Below are 26,333 nucleotides of genomic sequence, written 5' to 3' on the forward strand. Positions count from 1 at the left end.
GCTCATATTCAGGTGGCTGTCGATCAGCACCCCCAGGTCCCTCTCTGTTTGGGAGCTCTCCAGCCACTCCGACCCCAGCCTGTAGCTCTGCATGGGATTGCCGTAGCCAAAGTGCAGCACTCGGCACTTGGACTTGTTGAACGCCATCTCATTGGACTCTGCCCATCTGTCCAGTCGGTCAAGGTCCCTCTGCAACTTATTCAGGAAAGATCTGCTTTAAAAAAAAATTAAAATCAAATATGCTTTTCCTAATTTTTTTTTAAAGGCCACATCACTTATATAAAACACCTAGCATATGGTTCCTGTTAGCTCTGACTGATGCTTGTCTCAAGGAGCTTTCATTGAAATCAAATTGCTATCCTTGACTTTCACATTTATGTTTCAAATTAAATGAAAACTGGAGCTCAGAATGCAGTTGTCATCATCTAATGGTACATTTTGCATAAACATTTGATATATATGCTTATATATAAATTGTATCAGTTTAACTCTGTTTCTGCAGTGTCTTTTCAAACTTTTCTCTAAAAAACTTCACAAAAAGTAAGTTTTCTAGACTTCAAGTGGCACCTAATTGTCAAAAACATCTATGCATGTAACAATCAACAAATGGGATTTCTCCTCATTGATGCCTTGGGGACTTGTGGCAGTGCCCTGTGGAAAAAAAAATAATTATTGTTACTTGCAACAAAAGATTATGTAGCACACAAAAGAAACATTCAGCTCAGAGCTGCAATGGAAATTCACACATCTTCAACCAACACCAGTAAGAACCCTTCCTGTGCCAAGTTATCTAGTATCTCTGTTCTCTGAAACTCTGGGAGAAAATGGGGTAGACTACATTCTGCACCATGTACCAGCAATTAAACTATCAACTACATACAGATGACTGAATTTTTTGTAATGATTCTGCTGCTGGAAGAAGTAACCTGGATGTCAAACTCCCTGTCTCATAAAGATTGTTTGAAACATCACCTCTTGACTTATAAATGAAAGCAATCCGATACAACCATCGTGAAGGAAAATCAAAGAAATTACACTGCAAAAATCACACTATAGTGCAATTTATCTACAGTATGTCCCTAAAACAGGAAAGAACCCCTCTGATTTCACTCTCCATCATATAAAATATAGGAAGGCAAAGCCCTATTTCTCTTCTCCGTCTCTCAACACTTTTTTAATCTTTTGTTTCCTACAGATCAAGACAAAGTTTAAACACAGTTTTTAGCCTGGTTTCCACAGGAAATGAGGCTTGCACAGTCACAGTCTGTGCACATGGATGTGACAGCGAGAATGAGCCTCACTAGACAACCCAGACTCTAAAACAGAGTGTTTGCTATGCATGCCCCATCTGCACAGACCTTCAAGCTTAGCCATCTCACACTAGATGGGACAGAATCCAGACAAAAAAGCACTTGTCAAAGTAAATTTGGCTTCATTGCTTTAGCTGCTTACAGAACTATGTTATTAATCAGAAAACATCAAATTAGACTACAGTAACTTCATGGCACCTCGTGATTATAGCAGTGGTTACAACAGAAATCCCCTACAAAACGATTTCTTGCTAACAGCCTGTTCTGGTCAACACTATTCTATGATCGCACTCTGGAAAGAACTACAGAAAGGTCCTTTTCAAACAAAAGGTAGCTAACAAAGCCAAAATTAGTAGTAATGTGCAAAAAGAGAGCTCTTCAGGCTAGAATATTCTAACTACTTTCCAGGAATACAGTGAAAGTCTTTTCTAGAAAAAAAAATCAAAATTTCAGATTTACATAGAAAAAAACCCAAACACATATGCTGAAGAAGTTATGTCTGGCCTGAATTACACATTATCCCAGTTTTCCCCCAAACTCTAAAGTGATTGAATCCCTCAGCTTACAGAATACTTACATAAATGTAGCAAATAAAACCCTTCTTATGTGAACTCACAACAATGATTATGTAATTGCCATTTTAAGACAGACATTTCCATCTGATTAAACAACAGGAGGGAACAGAAAGAATACGTAGATTTTGGTGGTATTACTCAAATTATTCTGAAATATGCCTTGGATCTGCACTAACACACTAAAACAGGAAAGAACACATTTTAACAGCAAAATATGTAAAGAAGCAAATTAGAAGGTGTGTTGCTTGCACTGTTCTCAGCCATAGCTACATCTTCTTAAATCACTTTACCTGGAGTATTTTATGAAGAAAGCTGCAGGTTGCATTTACTACAGTTACATATGTCAGAGGACTGATAATATTAAGGAAAAAAAAACCCCAAAACATTGAAGATTTCTCCATTTATTCCTGTTCAAAAGCAGCTTAAACAAGGGCTCAACAAATGCAGTAACATATATTCACTAACCAACAGGCTCCTTCTGCACCGCTGAAACGCACACACCCCAAAACATACCTTCCCTTGCAGGCACAGATCATGAACGTTTCAAGAATGTGACCTGGCAATGTGGCTTCAATTCTAACCAGCCTGAAGAAAACAAAGCAACCAACCTTATGATAAACACTTGCCTCTAAATAAAGCTCTAGTCCCTTGCCAGTTACTAACTTCAACTATGTAAACTGATCTTTCTAATCACTCAGATCAAGCTAAAACCATGATCTCAAAGTGGCACTAACTTTCAGAAACAGGTGTCAAATTGCCTGCAGTCAGTAGTCTTGTCTTACATGCATCCATCCTGTGCATTTCCTGTCATTTAAACGTCCTTTTCTTTGTTCATGTCCTGTGGCCTACTGCATCTTGATCCAAAGTGATAACCCAGCACATGTTACAACTATCATCATAGAAGTTTCTGCTGGAGCACGGAACTTTCCCAGAGGATTCAGTTGAGAAAATTTTGGTGGTACTGCTTACCCTGGGAAGGAGGAGGGTGGGACTGTGTTTTTTAATATATTGTGTGCTTCAGAATGTGTTTCCTCAAGCAATGTTTTTCAAATGTATTTTTTAAATAAATTTCCATGTCTATACTTCTGGCACACAATATGTTAAAAAAGGGGGACTTACCTGAACCCCTATGGTCTGGTTCCATGCTCCAGTACAGTATCCAGAGTAGCTGTGATGTAAAAACAATGTGCATATTGGGGCTTTATATCACTGTGGAAGCTGGCTGGCTGCAGCATAGACAGTACCACAGGACCTGAAAGAAGAAAAACAAAGCATGCTTTTAGGCAGTAATATGCTGAACACATACCTCTTAAATCAGAGAATAAGGGCTTTCAGAAAAGAAAAAATAATGCAGTATCTATGCAGGTCCACTGAAAGCAATGCTATTTCACACAATTCTCACATAAGCATGAGAAACAAATGCTTACGGAATGATAGGGGAGGTGGAAGCAGAGAATCTAAAAGGGACTACAAATATAACTCCCACACAGTGTTTTGAAAACATCTCTCTCCTTTTGCCCTATTTCCATGGAATGGCTGGAATCACAGTCTGACACCACCCCCTATTCTCAAGGCACTCACAGTCTTCGCAAAGCACCTCTCCACTGCAGTGCCTCAGGATTCTGCAGTGTCACTCCTCTTCTCCCTGGCTCTCTGCAAAGTGAAGTCATAGGAATGGATCAGCCAACCTGACTTCTCACTACCCTGCCCAGAATCCTTTGTGAACTGAAATGAGTCATCGCTCTGAAAAAATCCACCGCGCAACATTCCAGGTTTCTCCCTACGTCTGTGCTGGCTTCTTTGTCTTTGAAATGAAGTGCCTCTGCTTTTGGAACAGTGCCCAGCTGCACAGTAGAGGATAACAAGCCAGCCTCCTCATTAAGTGGACAAGAAAGCTATTTACATGCATTAGCAAAGACAAGTTAAAGCTTTAACTCTTTAGTTAAGACAAAAAATTTACCCCGATGTAATACACGAATCCTCACTACATAAACCCACAAATGCACAGCAATATTTGCATACACACAGTTACATGGAGCAGTATTTTCTTAAATTATTCATTATTTAACATGACACTTACCAGTTTCTACGCTACTGATTAAAAAGAAAGATTTACTCTCCTTTGTCAGTCCTGAAGAATGCTGCAGACCTGCATGTAACAAACAGCTTTGCTGCACACTGGATCAAAGTTAAGCTGCTGCAAACTGTTTATCAAAAGCAGTGGACAAGTTCTTGCAAGCTCATTTTCGGTCGTCCCATGCACCATTTGGACTCACAACAAAGTGAGCCCTGAAACCATGCCAGACAGAAAATGTCCAACTGCTCCAAGTGCCAAGAGCCAGCAGAGCTGCTTCAGCTTCTGCTGCTACTGACAAAGGAGGTAATGCTCAGAACGAGGTCACTATGTCAGGATCTCACTCCCAGTGCTAGATTTTCCTTTGCCTGGTGAGCATATGCTAAGCTAAAGCATCAGGAAAACATAGAAGAGGCAGAAATAGTGTGATGAGAGACAAGGTACTACTGTTTAGTAGAAATACTTTTTAGTTGCTTGGAGATTTTCCTTTAAGAAAAGGAAACAAGTAAAATTGCTTCAAAAGAACTATCTCTAATTGTGACCTAATCATTAAAAATAGGAGATTGATATACAGAAACAGAGGGGCAAAAAAAATGAGCGTTGCCATGAGGCACATCTTTAAAGGTTCCTGTATCCGAAGTACTCTGAAATAGTTTGAGGGATAGTAGGCACATAATCCATAAAATCCTGAAATACAGCACTTTGGGACTCACCTGTGCTGTGCTGGAACAAGGAGTTCTCTTCTAAATGAACAGACCAGGTGTTCAGGACTGAATGAAATACGAAGGTCATCACCTCCTTATGCTGTCTTACCCTGGCAGGTCTATGTGAGCGCTTTAAGAGGACAAGAGCTGGGTTACACAATTTACAAACACCACTTTTGTTTCACAGGTCCATGGTGATAGTTATGTAGCAAAGCTGTATTTTAAACAGGCTAATTCACAAGTGTAAAGTAAGCTGGGTGCTTTGCTACACGTACAACTACAAAGTAGCCAAGATTTCAACATTAAAAGTTGGACGACTTCTATACACACAGTTCATCAATTTCTGTGTTAACTGAAAGGCCTCATTCCAGGAAATTTTCCTACAACTTTACAGGAGTTTTGCTTTCCCTGGGGTTGCAGGATCAGCTGCAAAACCTCTAATGAATCCAGCTTGGCCTTTACAATGTTTGGGTCCCCCAGGATCATCCCGCAGAAATTCTGGTTGTTTGTCTGCTAAGCCCACTTTACAGCAACAAGACTCATTCCAAGGTGAAAAAATTCCCTGGGCTTAAAAGAAAATTACAACAGGCATCTAGTGAAAGAAAAAGCAAGAGCTCTAATCTGCGTTTTCTTTACACCAGACAACATTCATATAAAGCTAAACAGCTGCTTGTGTGTGCAGCACTCTTTTCACAAGTATCACAAGTTCTTGCAGCAGCAGTCACACTACTGTCACAAAGTTAAAATACTGGTGCAAAAAAAGAGGAAGGTAATATCACAACCCAAATATCCTTTTGTCTTAATAGATTTCTCTAGCACTTGAACTCAAATTATATTCTCAGGACTGGCTTGACTACTCTCAACAAACTAATACTACTGGAAGCTCTTTGAGTGAGACAATTCATCTTGCATGTGTGGTGCCCTCAAAGACACCCAGAGAGCACTGGGCATACACATGAATCTTGTGTGTACACACACCTAGGCATGCCCTTACTCAAATTCATCAGCTCACAGCACCATTACACAGCGCTTTGGTCGGTATTATGAATAGCAAGAAGCGTCTGACACTTCAAGCATGGCAGAGAGCAAAAGTGAAGGGAGAGACTAACAGTGGGGAAAACGTAAATGAGAATGTTTAGAAGAGCTGAAGCTGATGGATAAACCAGTGCTGCCAACAACACTGATGTTACTGCAGCATAACTGCACAGGAGGAAGGCCTGGCCAAAATAGCACATGCATTTCCCCATCACCTACTTCTGTTCCTCAATCCCACATCTCCCCCTCAGCACATGACAGTAGCTGGTACAGAAACAAAAGGTGCCTTATTGACAGTGTATGGCACAAATACACTGTATAATTTTCTCTGTACAATTCCATGCATACCCATGCATCCATACGGAATACATAGTAGCCTGAGATCCATCTCCATCATACACTGAGAAAGCAGATGATGTAAAGATCCCATTTTCTTCCTTTGCACAGGCACTGTGTTGGAGTTGAACACAGACTCCTTTGTCAAACTCTGCATTCACTTGCATACATCCCTGAGCCCTCCCAAGCCAGAGCCTGGGATTTCCTTCCTTCGCCACAGGCCTCTCACCACAGGAAAAATCAAAAGCAGAAAAGCAATATGCTCAAATGGAAGGCAAAAAGAACAAAAATATTAAAAAAAAAGAACACTGCCAAAAGATGCCAAGAAGGTTATCAAGAGTGTGAGAAAATTCAGACTAGGCTGTACCAATTGGAGTCCAGACACAGAGCCTATGGTCATCTAGTATCATGATTATATCTACAAGAACCAACTTCACAACACAGGAAGCACCCAAACCCCAACTGGGAACCCTGTGGCCCCAGAAAAAAAACAGACTAAGAAACATCAATAAGATATATAGTTACATTTCTTCAGGAAATCTCTTCATACCAAAAATTCTGACATACTAGTACTATACTAACTACAACTTACTTGCACTATGCCACTAAATTTCATTTAGCTTACCTGAACAAATCTTCTGGTTCTTTAAGAAATCACTTAAGAAAACACAAGAGGGAACATGATCAGGGTATTAAATTCAGCAATATCCCAATAAGTAGGTCCATCTGGTTTTGTGCTAAGGTTATGTAGGTTATCCACCGCTTAGACCCCAAATGTACCTGCAGACAAAATACCTCCCCATCCTTTGGATCTCATTCCACGGGCTCTAAGAAAAACATACCCTTTCAGAGTTCTTGCAATGTCTGCCCCTCCTGTCCCTTTAATCTTTCTAGGGGACTCTTCTACATTTACTGATAACTTGCATCATTTTTCTTTAAAAAGTGACGACCAGAATTCTGCACCATATTCTAGTGCTCCAGCTAACCTCCCACCTATATCAGGTACAAGGAAATTGAAATGTCCTATTTTTAGTAGAAATTTGCTTTTCTTCCCAGCTGTACTACATTGGTGATTCACTGTCACCCCACAACTGAACAAATGGTTCAAGACAGCTTTTTCTGCTGCCTGCAACTGATGAGTTTGAAGTAAGTACACTGAAGTTTCACACCCATTATACTTCAACAGTTCGCCCTGTGGATATGATTAAGAACCTCTGACCCTGCAATTCTTCTTATTTATTATCTACTTTTTAAGAAGCTCCACTTTACCATTTCCTAAAAAGTCACAAAAAATAGAATTAGAAACACCCCCCCATATCATATTTCATAATACAACAGGCAGTAAACAGCATCAGAATGAACCCATCAAGCCTTAATATGGAAAAGGGAAGGAAAAAAAAAATGTAAAAAAAAAAAAATCAATCCATAAAACTCCCACCCCAAAAAGCCCAGTAGGAAAAACAACTGTCCTATCAGAATTCAACTAAAAGGCTTCTTTAAATTATAATTCACTTAAAAATATGTGGCAATTTAAACCACACAGAGGAGCCCTCTAACAGATTTTATAGCTAGGACAAGGGATGAGAGGGAAGAAGGTTTGAGGGGGGTTTTATGCATAGAAACCTGTTAGTATTAGTTTAATCAATGTTAAATCTATATTGTCATTGACCACACCACCACCACAACCACTCAAAATCAAAGCCTGACTCTTTTCTGGCAAGAAACAGTAAACACAAGGAAAGACAGAAGCGCTAGGGGAATTTGGCAAGAGAGAGTGAGCATGTGAGAAACAAAACCCCTAACCGAACTAACAATGGTAAACCTGTATGTTTTCTTTTAGGGTGGAAATTTTATAAAGACAGTGAAAAACTTTCCTTTACAAATGCTGCTGAAAGCATAGAATATGGCTGCTGAAACGTAACAATCAAACCTGTCTTAGCCACATGTTCTTCTTCACTATCCTCTTCAGCTTAGCCAGAACACATTTTCAGTGTGGCTGAGGATGCTGCAGCAAATATTCAGCAGGAGCCTAGTCAGCAGCTAAAATGCTTGAAAGGTTGAGGGATGATTAGTGATACAACCCAATGACACAGTGCAACCTCTCATTGACTGCTGTAACCATGGAAGGATTTTCATCCCCAAAAAATGATACTGCGGTGGTTACAGCTTTTCAAACAAATAGTGATGACTGGCAGATAACTTCAAGTTAAAATAAGAACCTGCAACACTGAACACAAGTCCCATGGTACTGCAGCAGCCTCTAACAGCCCAGTTTTTCCTGGCTAGGAGAGAAGTGATGAAAAGGCCAGGTATGGAATCAATTAAAATAGTGCCAAAGTGGTTTTAAAAAGAAAAGGTTAGACACTCCAAAGACACAGCAGTTGAGAGTTTACAGGGTCACTTTCTTCCCTGTGGTAGAAAGCAGTGTTCACTATGGCTAGAGTACATTTAAGATGTACTTTAGTGCTTATGAAATCAAAATATTTTGCACCCTAATAGAAAAAATAGCTATACTAGGATGTTGTGCCCCTATGCTCTACATGTGTGGGGTAGATGCAGTGGCTCCTGCTTCCCACAGTGGCTCAAAATACTTTCAAATTGTGTTCTTTGGTCTCCTGTGTGGGGATCAGCTGTAAAGATGGGAACTCTGCAAATGGCATTGCACAAAAGCTCAGCAAATTGCCGAATATGCTTCATCTCTCCTGTTGGTCAAGCATCATAGAGGAAGTTGGAAAACCGACTGCATACATTGCCACTAGCATCAACTGCATCTTAAGTGGAAATGCCCTTGTTCCACACAGAGTTCTTCTGAGATCCTCAAGGACTGGCAGATTTTAATTTTCTTCTCCCAATTAGTACAACTAGCAGTAAATGCAGCAATCAGAACCTATCTCCCTCAAAAAATGACAGTACCTGGAACCAGGTTAAACAACTCACTAGATTAAATGTTTCTTCCTGTCCACTTCACATGTTTTTTTGCCTCTTATTGAGCACTTGTTTTACTACAGGAAAAAGTAACCCAAAACCTACCACAGGCTTATTACTACCATAATAGTAACATATTCCTACCTCATGCTTTTTCCAATGAAATTTCAGGACTCTCAAAATCTCCCTGTATGAGAGCCATAAGACTGAAGGTGGTATCCAAAACACAGATGAGATTGTGAGTTTTACAGAGAGAGCTGTCTGACATGACCTCATATATGTCTCCTAATTTACCAGTCCTATGCTTAGACTTTCAATTACTATCCCCCCACTCATCTGACATATTCATCACTGACTCCAGCAACATGCAGAACATGCTCAAAAAAATTATGAAATCTAACATACTAGATTCTTTTCAGTGTTCACTATATTGCCATAACTTATGTTGCTGATGTCACTATTTTACAGAATTGCTCAGCTGTTTTTCTCAGCTGCTGCTAGTGCCTTCTGAAGTCCTCAGCAGTCCTAATGAACCTGAACAACTGTGATCTGACAGATAGGATTACCATACATTATCCATTCCACCCTTAAGATTTTCTACTACAGCTATTAATCCCTAAATATTTGGTATAGATCCCTGCTTTACAGAACACTGATAACCCTTCCCAGGGACCAGAACTGGCTGTTCTTTGCTTTTTTGTGTTCTGTTCTCTAAATTGAGCTTCACAAGACTTCTCTTGGACTTTCAGCAAGCATTCATAAAGTATGAAAGCACGGAAGAGTCCTTGTGCTCCCCAAGTGTCACTGTGACCCACTTTTCTGAAAGATGAGAGCACATAAAAATAGCTGTGTCTTTGCCCTCTTGTGCAGTATAGACAGACCTAAACTAGGATGGCAAGACTGTATTCCTCAGGAGCTGCAATGATCTCAACTTACATCGAACTAAACCAAACAGCAAGCAAGAGGAGAGATTTGGGTAAATTTATCGAACAAAGTTGGCAAGTAACCATTGGACACAAACAGGAAATAACCCATAAAAAATTTCCAAGATCAAAGCATAGCAAATGTGTAAATCCAAGCTCTGAATGACTACATTCTATGCCATAGCAACACATTTTCTTAAAATACATTAAAAAAACCCAACCAAAAAAGTCATTCCTTATCTTGTCATTTCTTATTCTGGACCATAAGAAAAAAAGGTTTATAGTTACTGCCATAGTCTTTCAACAAACTACCCCCACAGGCAGCACTTTAACGCACCCAGACCTTAGGGGCCCTAGGGCTCATGACTCCTATTTAGAAGGGTAAAAAGTGTTTCTGTCAGAGACAGAGCTTGAGAAGGTTCTCAGCTTCAAAAGCATCTCTGATCATCAGTAAATGCTGCAATGAACATGGCAAAGTGAATGGTGCATGCCCCTCTCCTCACCTGGTCACCTCCCTTTGGAAGTCTGGAACTGCTGCGCACACCAGCCCTTGGAAATGCCTATGGGGATGCAAGCATCTCTAAAAGCAGCTTTTCTGAAACCTCTTATTGTTACTTCTGCCTGTTTGGTAGCTGCAAATTTTAGTCTTGGAGAGCTGATACAGAGGCTATTTAAAGAGGCTATAAAGACTGAATTAGCAGCATCAGGAGACTGGAGAGAAAAATCAATAAACAGTATAAGTAAGTAAAAACACGGGAAAGGTTAAAAGTGTGAGAAAACAGATTATTTTTGATTCCTGAAGCAGACAATGCAGCATATGTGATGTTTATAATGAAAAAAAAAAGACTTGTTAAAAAAAATCCAAATGCTTAGCGAGGCTAAACGGAAGCAGGAATAATATCCAAAGGGTAAGGAATAAAATTAGTACCTCCAGCTGTAGGAAGGCTGGGAAAATACAAGTCTACAGGATTGCTGGAATAAGCTAAAGTGGAAACTGCTGAATGTATCACTGAAGACGGACGTGAACAAAAGGACAGTTGTTTTGTGAAGCCAAATCTGCATGTGCTCTGCATCCACTGGGTGCTCGCCTTTGTTTTGTTTTCCAAGCCGACCTTCACCCCATGCCACACAAAGGATTCAATGAAAGCCTCCGTTCAAAGTCTCCATTAAAAGCCCGAGAGAACAAATGTATCTGGCACTGCAGCCCAAAGCCAGAGCCCAGGACCAATGACCTGACAGAGAGAGCACCCCAATCAGCTCAGACTTGAGCCAGAGTGCCTGGCTCTGGCAGAGGGAACCTCTATCCTACAGTGACTTTGAATGAGCCCTCAGTGTTTGGAATGGGCAGAATATCCAAAAATAAACATTCAGCTTGCTCTCCCAAAGGGTGCCTCTGAAGCTTCAATGACAGATCAAAGCTAGGGGAAAGTTGGGAGCTTACAGGAGAGCAAAGAAAGTTGAGATAAAAATGAGTAGTACAAATGCTAGTAAGACATGCATGTAACATCACTCCACTGAGGCAGCATGGTAATGGTTTGGGTGGTTTGAACTGAAACATACGAAAGCAGTTAAGCATGTCATCACCAATAATTCATTAGAAGGGTTCTGCTGCTTTATGGGAAGCTCTTCAAAACACACATGCACATGTAGTTTTATAGAAAGGTGTAATCCACAAGAACTTGAAAATGTAAGGTTGCTCAAAGCACATCCTACATACCATGCATGGTCTTCAAAGCCTCTGCATAAGGCATGTTGTTTGTTGTTGTTGTTGTTGTTTTCCCTTTATAGTGCAACATTTAAATTCTGGTACTACATTTAATTGAAATATTAAACCACAGATTTGTTCCATAGCATCCAGTTTGGTACACTAGATTTGAACACAATTTGGGAAACAGCTGTTTAATAGGGATAAGATGGACGCTGACCTCAGGACTTTGGTCTAAATGATTTATTTACTGACAGAATTATATTGGTATAACTATACCTATGTAAATCCCCATTTATTCTGTAATACGAGTTTTGGTGGTTTATTTTAAACCTGATTTATATAACTTCCATAAGTTTTATCAATGGGGCCATTTGTACATGCAGAAACCTGCTAAATTCCTATGTACAACCTTTCATCTTACATATAAAAAGTGAAAATTAAAAATGGAATAATCAATAGTAAAAGTAGAATTCTAATTTTATCAGAGGCAAGAATGGTTGGGGATTTTTTTGCTGTTCAATCATATGCTAATGTATGAAAAAAAAAAGTGTTTAAAAAAAGTAATTAGCCTTTTCTCTTGCTAATATTTTTTCCTAGGTTCTGATAGCTTCAATCTTGAAGAGTAGATAATCATTGACATTTAGAGTTGCAAGTACTATTTTCCTAAAAACTTCCTGTTGCTGTCAAAGGCAGAGATGTTCAAGGAGCCAAATTTGGTTCCTATTGCCATATGTTGTTTCTAATAGTCACAGCTTGAGTTTCAAAACTGATGTAGATTTGCACTTCCCTTTATCTCTGTTGAGTGCTGCTATATTCTCAGTACTTTTGAAAATCAGGACAGTCACTTAGAAGACTAATTTTAGGCACTCATTTCTGGAACCGAGCATAAAAGTTCAGACTGTAACAAGGAAAGAATCCATGCATACAAGATGCTTGGGAATATCTGAAAGTCTCGAACAATAACGCCTGAAGTTACACATCTCTTTCATACTTCCATTTATAAATAAGAACCTAAAAGTCTACTTCAGGGCACAAAAGGTTTACATATGATTTACATGTCTTGCTCCTGAAAAACTTTTTTTGATTGAAGTTTTGATGTAATTAGTGTTTGCAATAAAAGTTTAGGTTTGCAAAATGATACTGAGATGAAGACGACAGGGATATAGCATAAGGATTTCTTGGCTTTATAGAAAGTAATTCTGGTATTCAGTCAGATGGATGCAAAAGCATTGCCTAACTTCTCAGTGACATGTTCTTCATGATAACTTCTTTCAAGGGCAGGAATAACCTTGCCAAGCCTAATCAACACAAATTTTCGCCTCAAATGCAGTCTCTGACATCACCTACACAGACAGATATTATGCATGTCTGCTTGCCAGATACTGCTGTTTAGGAGGTGCCTGCAGAACACCAAAAGCAGATAAACTGTTCCTCAGGCCTCCAGAGTGAGAAATCTCCAACTATGGCTTTCACCAACAGTGAAATCACAGTGCTGGCTTTGTGATATCACGGCATTCTCCATAGTAACAGTCTATGAAGTCACAAACAAAGGATTATCACTTTGTAAAAGGATTAAGGGAACTAAGAAGCTGGTCTGTCAGGAAGATGAGTTTTACTTCAAAGAAAGGGAATCAGAAGAATGCTGAAAATAAGTGGCTTGTAAATTGTCTTTGTCTGGCATGCACTCTTTTCCCAGTAGTAACAAAAAAACCAAACCAAACCAAAAAACAACAACAACAAAAAAAAGAGTACTGGTTTCTTTGACAGCTCCCAAGTAGAAGAGTGAACTACAGGCTGCCTCTTGAGCTATTGCATGGGAGATGAATCCTGAAACAATTTACTTATCTTTTGACTCCTCAGTCATTTGGTTTTGCAAATGTAGACAGCAGTCAGGCCACCTTCCTGAAATTTGTCTGCTGGTTAGTTTATTCACAGGTGTTCAAAGCTGCCAGCAACTTTCAGAAAGTGGAGAGGGAAAACAAACACACACACAAATCCAAGCCCAACCAAAAACCCCAAATGAGCAAGTATTGCCTTAGCCTATCTTCTGCTTAGGCAAGGAATACAAGAACATTTATTATTTAGGGAGAACATTCCCTGATAAAAAAATGTACCCACAGTAACCTTTATGGCAAACACAGTATTTGTAGTAATAATTTTATTACACTTGGTAGTTCACTTTTTTTCCAAAAATATCTTGTTTACTCCCCAGTGAGTATCCTGTTTAAAAATTCTGTAAAATAAGGAATTCCTGACACTGTTTGAAACAATTCCAAAAGCTTTATCTGCCCACTTCCCCAGCATGAGGCAAATCAAGAATAGCAAAAAAATTGCCTGACAAACGTTTCCTGGCTTCCATGCAACTGTCCAGAGCACAAATTAAAAGTTCATTTGATTTCAGCTTTTAGACGAAGTTACATCGAAGGAAGGGGAAAAGGACTGATAACACCAGGTGAGAACAGGCTACGTTACTCACAGAAATCCTATGCCCCCTGTATGCTTGCACACAAAAACGTTTTTCCCATAGTTTTAAAGTAATTGCTTACTTTTCTAGATACCTAGCAACTCAGGCTGACTGCATGCATATAGATTCATCTCACATGTGCAACAGGTCCAACACGAGGTGTACTATGCATGCATAATTAATGCCAGGGACTGTCCCAGGCTTTCAGATTAAGATCTCCACATCCTAAACCAGCCTGGTTTGTAATTTGCAACCATAAAGCAGCCGTACCGTGAGAGAGCATCTTGCACCTTCTGGAAAATTTTGAGGAAGGGCCTGCTTACACCTTACTGGAGCTGGAAGGAGAAACTTCCAGCATTATGAGCACTGACACCAACATCAATTTCCATTCTAGGACTGGAAGGAAACAGTAGACAACTTTGCAGTAGCTGATCAATACTTCATCTAGAGTCTCACCTGCCTGTTTGGAAAATTCAGATCTTTATTTTGCAGTTGGAAAACGGCTGAAACCACAAATAAATAGCATAGACCGAAGTTTCAAACCACTTTAAATATGCATTGAGATTTTGTAACCTATTTGAAAACGTTATTTGTTTCTTTGGCCTCCAGCACCAGCAATAAAGAATCTGATTTACTCACTTTGCTACTAACCTCCACAGCTTTCTAGGTCTGTAAACCAGGGCCGAATTCAGCCGGGCCGTAAGGCTGCTGCCTTCAAAGGCACTGGGCTCGGCCCGTCTCTCCAGACCTCGCTGCAGAAAAGAAGGGGCCTCTACCAGAACGGCAATTCTCCAGCGGCCCGCTACAGCACAACGGATGCTCAACCGCCCACACACCCCGCGCTAATCCCGAATACAAAGGGCAAGGCACAATCCACGCTTCCCTAGAGGGAAAGCAGTCCCGCCGGTACGACCGGCCCGCCCGGGTCCGCCCACCCGCCGCACCGAGAAACACTCGTGCGCCAACCAGAGGGGGCGAGCAGCGCAGTCACCCACCGCCCCACGCTGCCGCGGCTTTACTGTGCAGCAAAGCGGGGAATCGCCTGGAACGGGGGGGAAAGGCTGCGTTGCCCGCCCCGGCGCGGCGGCTCCGAGCGACGCGGTCCCTCACCAGAGACGCCTCCCGGCGGAGCTGAGGCGCGGCCGCCCCGCCCGCCGCCGTCCCGGCATGCCCCGCGGGAGGGCACGGCAGCCTGTCGCCACGGCAACACGTGGCGGCAACGTGAGGGGCCTGGCCCCAGCAGCTCCCTTCCACGTCTTGAAACGTTTCAGGACCCCCAAACCGAGAAGACGAGCAATATCTACCTAGTTCGAAGATGTGACCTTACCCGCACCTTTGCGCTACACGGTTTCACATTTTCAACCAAAAGCGACGGCTACCCACGCGACCACCATTTTGGGTGCACGAGTAGCTCCCACAGGACACGCATGCCTGTGTGCTGTGGCTGCCTCACCAGCCTCCCGGGCTCCAGACAGGTGGAGCTCAGAAACAAACACAAAAAGTCTTCTGTTGATGGTTTTCTCTATGCTTGGAGTTGTGGGATTTCCTTGTGTTTTCACTTGGGGTTAGAAATTTTACATGGTAAAGCAGATTACCATCCCATTGCTGTATCAGCACTCAGTACTTGTAAGAAATTTTCCCACCTGAAGCAAGGTGCAGTGGGGGCTTGGTACTCCAAAACAAAGCAGTAAAGGCACAAAATCCCCTTTGCTTTCCCAAGGGCAGCAGCATGACAGGACATGTGCAGCTGATGTCTGCAGTAAATCTGAAGAGTTAACCACAACCAAATCCACTCCCTTCTGCAAAAGTCTAAATCCTTCAAGTATTTCATGCAAATTCTTAATGCAGCTTCGTAACTGATCCAAGGTTTTTAAAGTTCAAGAAAGTAAAACAAAAGACCACATCAAAATACTCCCAAAATATTCTGCTGAGGGAGAATCTACACTTGTACAGAAACTTGGGTCAATTGTCCACCTGTTTTAAAAATACAACCATGAAGGAAATGCTTTTGCACAAGAAGGGTAGGAAGACCTGCTACCTCTCTATCTTGGATGGATGCAGGAAGATCTATGGCCCACACACGCTTTGTAAAAGTAGTGACCACACATACTGAAAACCAAACCTGCAGACCAAATGAGAAAGCCAAAAGAAAACATATTCTCCATCTCTCTTGGCTCTGCTCATAAAATGATGTCTGACTAGATAGTCTTTTAATAAATAAATAAATAAATAAATAAAATCAAAAGCAACCTGGAGCATTAATGTACAAAGGCAAATCACAGGGTAATAAAAGCTGCCCACTGTAGATCCTGAGGATGAATTTGGACTTTGCTGTTCAGGTGTGTAAACAGCCATCTTGATTTTTAGGGCTGGTGTGTCTCATGGCCCATGGGCGTGAGAAACATATACAGCCTAATCACACCATGGACATTTAGGAGAAAGCTAAAGCAGCATTTGTGTCACTAACTCAGTGTCTGGGATGCAGCTGATGCAAGCCCTTGTAAGACATGGAAGGTCTGCAGAATGCTGTGGTCAAGAATCAGCATCATGACCTCATCCTCCTCTATCATTCAGGCACAAGGGAAGCTGCAATGAGACTAGCAGCAAATTAACCACTGATTCAGTCTTAATTTCAATGTTCTTCCCCTTATGAGATCACTTTTAAAAATTACTTAAGGAAGCTGCACAAATGCTTTTTATTCCACACTTGGACATGCAACCCATTACTGGAGCTGCCTGACTTGAAAGAAATGGAAACTTTCTGCTTGAGAAGTGAAAAAAAAAAATATCAAGAAGGTAATGCAGAGGAGTAAATTTTGAAAGGCAAATATCACTCTAAGCAAGATTGAGAACTGCTGCATGGTGACACAAGTGCTAGGATCTCCTTCACCCTCTAACTACACACTGGAAATGCACATAAGATCACTGACACAACCCTTTCATACAGAACAAACAGCTGAAAGTGAAAACAAACAAACCCCAAACAATGACAATAACAACAAAACCAGCAGGCAATTCCAGTGTAACCTCTGGCATACAGGAAACCCCAGGCTAAGGTTCATCACAGAAGCTGCAAGCCGAGGCAGTGCCAAGGGTTTCAAATAGGACTACCACCATGTTGTATCCAAAACATTTAGTTGCCTGCACATCAATTTCTAATAGCATTGCTTTAGTTTCTGCTGTTTGACAGCAATCTTTGAGACTTTTCAATGCTGGCAACTATCTCTTCTTGAATGCTACTGAAACCCATCACTTCCTTTTCAAGTCAGGTATGAGGAAATGGTTCTTTACTGGGTGACATCAGTAGCGTCTGGTATTTTAGAGTATCTGGAAGAAGACCAGCCCTGCCCCAAGGAGTTCACAACCTAGTTCAGAGCCAGCATGGTTTCAGATACAATCTATGAGGCTATGGAAGCATAAGATCACATCCTTCTTGTGATCTTCAGCTTTACATACTTATCAATTACATTTTAAAGGTTTCTTTGAAAAGGAAAAAAATCTGAAAGAAAACTCAATGTTAAAAAGTGCTCATAGTGATTTTACCAGTTTTGGTATTTGGCTTTGGGGTGAACCATGTACCTTTAATTACTTAATATTCATGATTTTCCTCAAGTAAAGGAGAAAGAACCTGGCAAACAACCAGGGAGGACAAGATGACTGACAATGGCTTACAGCTAAACTAGCAACTGCTCAACCCATAGAAGTGCCGCAATTACTAGCTCAAAAATTATGAGCTTACAATCCAAAGCCATCATTTCTATTAGCATCTCTTGTTTGTATTTAAAGAAATAAGGAAATATCTGGTGCTTACATACTTCTGCAGTATCTGAAAACAAGTTTCCTTAGCTTTCTCTACATAGTTTCTGTCAACTGAAGGCCTGGAATGATCTAAGTACTATACCTCTACTTACGGGATTTGCCCCGATACTGAAATTCAGGATTTTTGTTGGAACCTTAGAGAAGTTTTTCTCTTTTCTCCTTCACAGCTAAAAAGGAAAGAACATAGCAAAGATTAAACTAGGCTATGCACTCAACTTGTTTAACTTTCCACCTGTCAGATGTGGGTTCATAAATGTCAACCTGAACTGAACTAACAGATTATCATCAAGAAAATGAATTATAGCAAGAACCAAATTTGAGGCCCCGCACTGACCAGTAAGAACTCCAGGAGGTGATCTTCAAAACAGCACACCTTGATTCTTCTAGTCACCCAGAAAAGATCCAGGACAGGTCTAGCACACCTAATATCTAGAGGCTAATTGCCAGGATTCCCTAAATGGCACCAGGAAATTTGCTTTCATTCAAAAGCAAGGAGTGGCCAAGAAAGCTACCCGACACATTTGTAGTGCATTCAGTGCTGTGACTGTAACTGATGGAAATATGCCTGGCTCAGTCTCATGCTACCCATGTCAGGTAACTCCCTGACCATTCAAAAAAATCCCCAGTTTGTGTTGAACACTGGGGTGCAGCAATTACACTGCTTATGTTAATAGGGTTGACTAGGTCAGAGTTAGCTCTGGCCTGCCTATACAAAATCATGCTTACAAAGTCATGCTTACAGCCCTTGGTACTTAGCAAATCCTAGACATATGTGTGGACCTTTTAGAATTTTTTTTTCTTTTTAAGTATCTGGCAAACTTTACTGGATAGTTTATGCAAAATTATCTTCCCCATAGCAGAAATCTTCCATTTACAACAGAGAAATCAGGCTAAAGAGGCATAAAACCCATACTGCTCTTGATACACTCATGTCAGATGCATACATTAGAAATTACATGCCCTTTTCTGTGCTTAAAACCTTACAAGCAAATCAAGTGCTTTTAATAGGCAAAAGACCTAAGTTAGCAGTAGAACCAGAACCAAACTCTTTTCATCAGCTCTGGAGAAGCCAAGCTGAGCTTCATGCTCAAAATCAGTTCACAGCACTCCATCAGAACAGTTGAGAGAGCCACAAAAAGTATCAAAATCATTCCAGCCTGAACTATAGCAGAAAACTAAGCCTGGATTCATACAGAAAATGCTGTTAACTGGATGTCATCACTGCCATTTCAGATGGCATGAGGAATCCATCACCATGCTGGTGGTATTTAGTTGTACTTCTCTTTTGTTCATAGGAAACTGAAAGCCCTTACACAAATAAGTCATCATTAAAGCATCCATAGACACCTAAGTGCACAACATAGCCAAACAAACTGAAGGCTAATCATTGCTCTCCTCACCTAACCCAGTACAGCCAGCATCTATGGCTGACTCTTACCCATGAATCATTTTAACATGAGCCTGCAGTGTGCCCAGGCAGCCAAGAGGGCCAATGGCATCCTGGCCTGCATCAAGAACAGTGTGGCCAGCAGGAGCAGGGAGGTCATTCTGCCCCTGTACACTGCACTGGTTAGGCCACACCTCGAGTACTGTGTCCAGTTCTGGGCCCCTCAGTTTAGGAAGGATGTTGACTTGCTGGAACGAGTCCAGAGAAGAGCAACAAAGTTGGTGAGGGGTTTGGAACACAAGCCCTATGAGGAGAGACTGAGGGAGCTGGGGCTGCTTAGCCTGGAGAAGAGGAGACTCAGGGGTGACCTTATCACTCTCTACAACTACCTGAAGGGAGGTTGTAGACAGGCTGATGATGGTCTCTTCTCCCAGGCACCCAGTACCAGAACAAGAGGACACAGTCTCAGGCTGCGCCAGGGGAGGTTCAGGTTGGATGTCAGGAAGAAGTTCTATACAGAAAGAGTGATTGCGCTATGGAATGGGTTGCCCGGGGAGGTGGTGGAGTCGCCGTCATTGAAGGTGTTCAGAAGGAGACTTGATGGGGTGCTTGGTGCCATGGGTTAGCTGTTTGGGTGGGTTGGATTGGTTGATGGGTTGGACACGATGATCTTGAAGGTCTCTTCCAACCTGGTTTGGTTTATTCTAATAAAGGTTTATTTTAGAGAGCTAACCCAGCAGAAAGCTAGTTCTGCCAAAAAAAAATAAATATCTTTGAGTATTTTATGCCAAATCCTGACTATTAGGACAGAGGAGCCACTGTCTTACAGCAAAGTAGGATGCAGTTGCCAAACAGGCAACACAGGTATGGAGAAACAGGGCCTCTTGGTCTGGGGACCACAAGTTACATGTAAGAACTGTTTCAGTTATCATGAAACTGAATACAGCAACTCACTACAAAAATGACTGACACTATCACCACAGTGACAGCAAATCCACGTGACAGCTGCATTTTTCAAAGAGTTTATGAAATGCTGCCTGTTTTAATGGCATCTGGATTCAGGTCTATCAGCACCGGTTCTATCAATAAAGGGCAATTTTTGCAAAAGTAAGAATAGTCCGTCACATCTGACAGACCATCAAGACTTCATCAGAGTAAGGACACATAGCTGGAGTAAACAGGAATATAAGCAGCAAGCTCACATTGCAAGAATGTGTTTTACAATTATGCCGCTCTGACAGAGGCAGTAAGTACCCATTTTCATTAGCAGTATCACGGGCCTGTTGAAAATCACCACCAGCAGCAACTGAGTTTCCCAAAGAACACAGTCTGTTAGACATCAGATACCAACCACTCCAGTGGAAAATAACATGCAGGAGAAGATGGGTAGAACACTGCATTGCTCCACCCATTGCTAGAGTATCTCCCCAAAACACAGGTGACAGTCAAAGAATGGCTTCACATGGACGACATCCTACTTTGTAGAATACAATTCTGCTAATTTTAAAATGTATCACAAAGCCATACATCGACTGTGAAATACTAATTTTGGGGAGAGGGAGAAATATTTTGACAAACATCATTCTCTCCCTTCAAATTAGTTTGTTTAAACATTTTTAGACATTACCTAATACCTTTCAGAACAATCGATTTGAAACAATACTGTCTGATCCTGCTGGAATTAAGTATTTCATCTGATCTGAAAATAGTGGCTTTAGGATTTTCTTCCACATGAAATTTGCCTACTTTGGAGCTCTGTTTCATTCATTCTGCCCCTGTACTCAGCACAGGTTAGGCCACACCTTGAGTACTGTGTCTAGTTCTGGGCCTCTCAGTTTAGGAAAGATGTTGACTTGTTGCCCTTCTCTGGACACATTCCAGCAAAACTGGTGAGGGGTTTGGAGCACAAGCCCTATGAGGAGAGGCTGAGGGAGCTGGGATTGCTTAGCCTGGAGAAGAGGAGGCTCAGGGCAGACCATATTGCTGTCTACAACTACCTGAAGGGAGGTTGTAGACAGGTGGGGGCTGGTCTCTTCTCCCAGGCAACCAGCACCAGTACAAGAAGACACAGTCTCAAGCTGCACCAGGGGAGGTTTGGACTAGATGTTAGGAAGAAGTTCTCCACAGAAAGAGTGATTGGCCATTGGAGTGGGCTGCCCAGGGAGGTGGCAGAGTCACCATCACTGGAGGTGTTTAGGAAGAGACTGGATGGGGTGCTTGGTGCCATGGTTTAGTTGATTAGATAGTGTTGGATGATAGGTTGGACTCGATATCAAAGGTCTCTCCAACCTGGTTAATTCTATTCTAAATCAGAAAACAATTTCCTTAGAATCCAAAAACCTCTGCAATATAGAGCTGCTGTCCACTAGTCCACCACATGTAAGCCTCACGTTTTACAACACGAGTTTCAACATATGTCCTTACAAGAATATCTGGTATTGTGTACTTCCGCATCTGAAGCTTGAGAAACTTACACACTAGTTTCAAATGAAAACTTTCATTCAGTCTTAGCAGGATTGGAGCTTGAAGTGGTTTTGCCTTTTTCTGCATTTTTTTTAACCTATCTTGTGAATGCAACACTTGATTGATTTGCATGTCTTCACAGATATGTATGTACAACTCGGAACAGGAAAGTAGCAACACCATCATGTAAGCCTCAACACCTGCACCACACTGACTGAAGCAGAGAAGACTGCCTGTTGTTTCTCTTTCTTCTTCCAAGTCTAACCTCCCAGCCTTAAAAACTCTTTACTTCTCTGCCAGTAATAGAAAGTATGCTGACTCTAGCTGATTTGCAATTTCCACTGTAACTGGAGAGGCAGGTCTTGAAGGAATAAAAACTGAAAACAAATAAATTATATAAACACCAAACAAACAAACTACACCAAAACCCAGTGACAACAAGTAGTATTTTTACAATTTTTATAATGACATTTGCCCCAAGTGCCCATTTGTGTGGAAAATGTTTAAATTGTTCCATTTAAAAGTCTGCAGTCCTAAGGGAGCTTTTAGTTATATACAAAACATTTTCATGCAGATTGAGGGCATTAAGCATTTCATGCATGCAAAGAGAAGAAGGAAAATAAGAGAGCTTGAAGAAATATGTCAAAAAGAAAACAGGAAGCAGGCATGTAAGTCTGAAACAGAAATTTTGTCCATCACACTCACAGAGAAAACAAACTGAAAAGAAAACAAAAGGAAAGAGGTGATAAATTACAAAACAGATTATCTTCAAAGACTTAGTCAGCACTTAACGTAAATTACTATCACAATAATAGTTCTCATCTAAAACATAAACCTTAAAAACCCATCTCATTTTGCAGCACAGGAGGTTAACACCCTTTATGCTAAATTATGCATTTAGGCAGAACAGACATGACAGGATCCAGGACAGTCAGCACTGATGGAGACACCTGGCATCACCCAGAAAATAACATTGCTTCAGAAAATAGAAAATTCAGACAAACTGAGATCCAGATTGCTACTCGTGACAGTGGAACAGCAGCACAGCCTTTTAACAGGAACAACAGGGGCAAAAACCTGGTTTTAAAATGGATCTTGAGCCATTTGTGAAAAGGTTTAACAGTCACCTGCAGCAGTAGCAAAGAGAGAGAATTCAAAGACCTATCTGAATCTGTCTTCAGATTTAGGCCTCTACCAAAGGCAGCTGTGGGAACTGTTATAGCTGGGAAAGCATCTGAATACCTGGAAGACAGGCTACAAAGGAGCAAGCATTAAGACAAACCCCTGCAGGGCAGCAGGACTGCTTTTGAAATGTTTGGTTTTAATTTCAAATCTTGATTCTGAAGTGATAAAGACAAGCCCCAAGCAAAGGAACCTGAATGCTGATGCTGTCTACAGCATGATTTCATCCTTCCCACCATGTAGAGTTGCTTATTAGCTCAGAAGGGTACCATCAAGCTTAGCAGTCCAGGCTTGCTGCTGGAAGACTCTGGGGCTAGTAGAGGTTTCAGGTCATCTGGGGACCTGGTACCGGGCTGTGGATTAAGCAATTTAAGATTGAGTGAGGTAGGAGTCTCAGACAATCTGCTTCTGGAAATAATATGTGGAGCACCTAACCAAGCATTTCTGTATGAAGGGACTGTCAGTCCTCAGTTTCTTCCTACTTAGGTAGATCAGAGAGGGCAACCTTTCGGTAAGTGAACAAATCATACTAAGAAAATATTCTGTGCCACCAATTTCTAATGCATACAAAAATGCTACGGAAAAATGAATTGTGGTTGCTGCATGCAAAAGCACCAGTATTGTTTTAAAGATCTGCTGTGGTCTTGCCTTAAAGCTGATCAACACTCAAAGCCCATGAAAAACTGGTGTTTTCTCATTGCTAGTGCACATATTGAATAGCAATAATGAATAACCATTGTGAAAACAAGATCTAATTGGTGGGCAGGTTCTTGAAACATAGGAAAAACATTCAGGCATTTGTCTGACATCTCTATGTTCTTAAGTGTGACCTCTGTGGTCAAGAATATAGATTATTTGCAATTCTTTCTATCATCTCTTATTGGAGCCCAGATCCTGAATAGCATCATTTAATATTAACTATCTATTACCAAGATGCAAATAAGAAAGTTCTGTGATGTTATTATTGCCTCTCACAAAGACAAGCACCTAACATCAGCAGTTTTAAATGGAAATTTAATGATGCAGAGAGTGCCGTAAATCAAGGTAGACATACCACTAGGCATGTCCCCACGCCTCTCTTGTACTGGATGCATCGTTCTTGTTAGTCAGGGCTACTCATTACTCAGCTATTAGCTAAAAAACCCCAAGATGTCCATTATGAAGTACTTCTTGGAAGTGCAGTAAATGAAGACAAGGCTAAATTTCAAGAGGCAAAAAATGTATTTTAGTTAGAAACTTCTCCCTAAACTTCTACTCTAGTTAACTGGGTCTCACACCTTTGTAGAGAGATGCCTCAAAAATCCAGGCAGATGCTGAGCATATGTAAAGAAGAAAAACAAATTAGATCTTTCAGGAGTATCATGGATGAAGCCATGTAGCCTCTTCAGATGAGAATCTCTCATTTTGGGAGTTAATTTTGTTCTGCCTTCTATTACAAACCCAAAAGATGCACACAGAACCGTATGGATGGAAGTGATTTAAAATGCGTTTCCAATTAAGATTGAATGAGAAGCATCCTGGGGAGTGATTCACACGAACTATTTCCCTTTGTTAAACCCGTTATCCTGATTCTCTGCCTGCTATCTCCTTACCCCCCATAAAAGAAAAAAAAATAACCAACACACACAAACAATAAAACAACCAAATAAAACCCAAACAAGAATAAAACAGAAAAAAAAACAAAAGACAGAGAACATTTTAAATGTTTGATGTGACAAATGCCAGACTCCAAAACACCTAAATGTCCTTGAACAAATGCACTTAAACTCTCATTCCCGTACCTTACCTCTTCAAACAGACCTCCTGAATTCATTCAAATGCAAGCAGCACTTTAAATGTACAAACACAGAAAGAGCTTTCTAGGTCCTCCTAAGAACATAACGAATCACAAAGTTAACTTTTTGCTTTAAAGATGAGTCTCAGTTGTTGCTCAGTGATTTTGCTTTCAGCATCACCCTGTCCCAATCCTGGCTTGTTCTGTTCCAGAACACACACAGAGATCAGAAAGACTTTGCCTAAGATCCAGAAAGAAGATAAAAAGTATGGGTGATTAGAAGCGTACTCTATCCCACCTGAAAGGATGAGGTGGAGGGCTGATGGTGAGGGGGGAGAGCAAAAGAGCACACATGATATAATGAGAAAGGAGAAATGCTCTTCCAGGATGAGAAATGCGATAGAAGATGAAATCAAGAAAACAGACAGATAGATTAAAAAAACAAAACAAAACAAAACAGAGGAGAGACAGATCTAAAGAGTTATGAAGGGGGGGAAAAAAGGAACAAAACTGGCAGATTTTCAGTTCCTGGAGGAAAAAAAAGTCTGCAGCATTAGGGAAATTGAAATTGATGTTGGTTTTTGTGGGTTTTTTTGTTGTCCCCCCCCCCAATTTAAGCTGGAAGAAAAAAAGAAACCCAAAAGTTTTAAGGAGAATGTGAGATAAATACTTATCCTGATGGGGTTCTCAGTAGATGCTGCCACCATCCATTATGAAGCCTTATCTTAAAGGGCTTCAATATTTTTCCTCTAAAAAAAAGCCCCAAACTGAACAAGTCTAAGATCAGGGGAGACCTATAAGCAAGCAAACAACATAAGCACAGTGGTGCCACTGGCTACCCAGACCAAACAGACAAGCTCTTTACTTGACCATAGGAAATGAAGGGATGGCCCTGTGGGGATAATGTGAAAATCACAGCAAGCCCTAGGCTGGCCCGCGCCACTAGAGGCTGACCATCCCGAACACATTTTCCAAGCATCTACTCAGATATAGGCCAGGGCTGCTGGCCTGGGAGATGGCAGGACTGGAAGCAGGGCAGAATCCAGAGCCTCCAAATGCTGCTCATCACGGTCCCATCATGGGGCACTTTGGCACAGACAAAGGATTTCTACCCAGGTTACTGCAGAATACCTTCCAGCCAGCAGCACCTTCACTTCATCCCTATGACCTGCTTTCCAAAATCAATTTCCAAGACTCTTGTTTTGAGTTGGACTTTTTTTTTGGTGGTTTGGTTTTTCAGGCTGTTTTTCTTTCTTTCTTGGTTCACTCTTCATTCTCAGGATGTAATTAAGGTTCAAAGTGAAGAAAGAAGGGGAACCAGCTCTGTGTCAGCAATTAGCTCAACATCCTGTTAATATCTACCCATAATCTCTCCCAGTCCAGGCATGTATTACCTGAGAACTCTTCATTAAGAAGAAGCTCAAGACAGTTTATGAGACCCCTGGTAGATTAATTTTCCAGTGGTTGCCTCCATGGGTTACCAATCTCCATTTCTTGTTATCTATTTAGTTACAAAGGAAACAAAGAACATCTTCTGTGAATACATAACCAAGTATCATGAACTCTATCCTCATACCAGGGCCTGTACCTACCACAAGGAACATAAGCTCAGTTAGAAATGAGAAGCCTTGTCTTCCCATGAACTATGACATCC

At 41.1% G+C, this 26,333-nt stretch overlaps 1 protein-coding gene across 13 annotated transcripts in view; it reads right to left on the bottom strand.

The window, feature by feature from the left end:
- STOX2 (storkhead box 2) overlaps window positions 1-26,333 on the bottom strand; it is a 150,369-nt gene that overhangs the window by 23,643 nt on the left and 100,393 nt on the right. For 4 of the 13 annotated variants that reach the window (XM_068136992.1, XM_068136988.1, XM_068136993.1 and 1 more), the window contains exon 2: window positions 3,005-3,137. The exons of 5 other annotated variants lie outside the window; for them this stretch is intronic. In XM_068136992.1, coding sequence (XP_067993093.1) covers window positions 3,005-3,077 — 73 coding nt within the window. In that variant the 5' untranslated portion in view covers window positions 3,078-3,137. Of the gene's footprint in view, window positions 1-3,004; window positions 3,138-3,466; window positions 3,558-17,965; window positions 17,985-24,691; window positions 24,711-26,333 lie in introns of those variants that run through there. 4 more of the 13 variants (XM_068136991.1, XM_068136998.1, XM_068136999.1 and 1 more) reach the window with 4 other exon arrangements.

The sequence above is a fragment of the Melanerpes formicivorus genome, unplaced genomic scaffold (assembly GCF_026170545.1).
Source record: "Melanerpes formicivorus ecotype bairdi unplaced genomic scaffold, bMelFor1.0.p_v2 SCAF_4, whole genome shotgun sequence".
NCBI classification, from domain to species: Eukaryota; Metazoa; Chordata; class Aves; order Piciformes; family Picidae; genus Melanerpes; species Melanerpes formicivorus.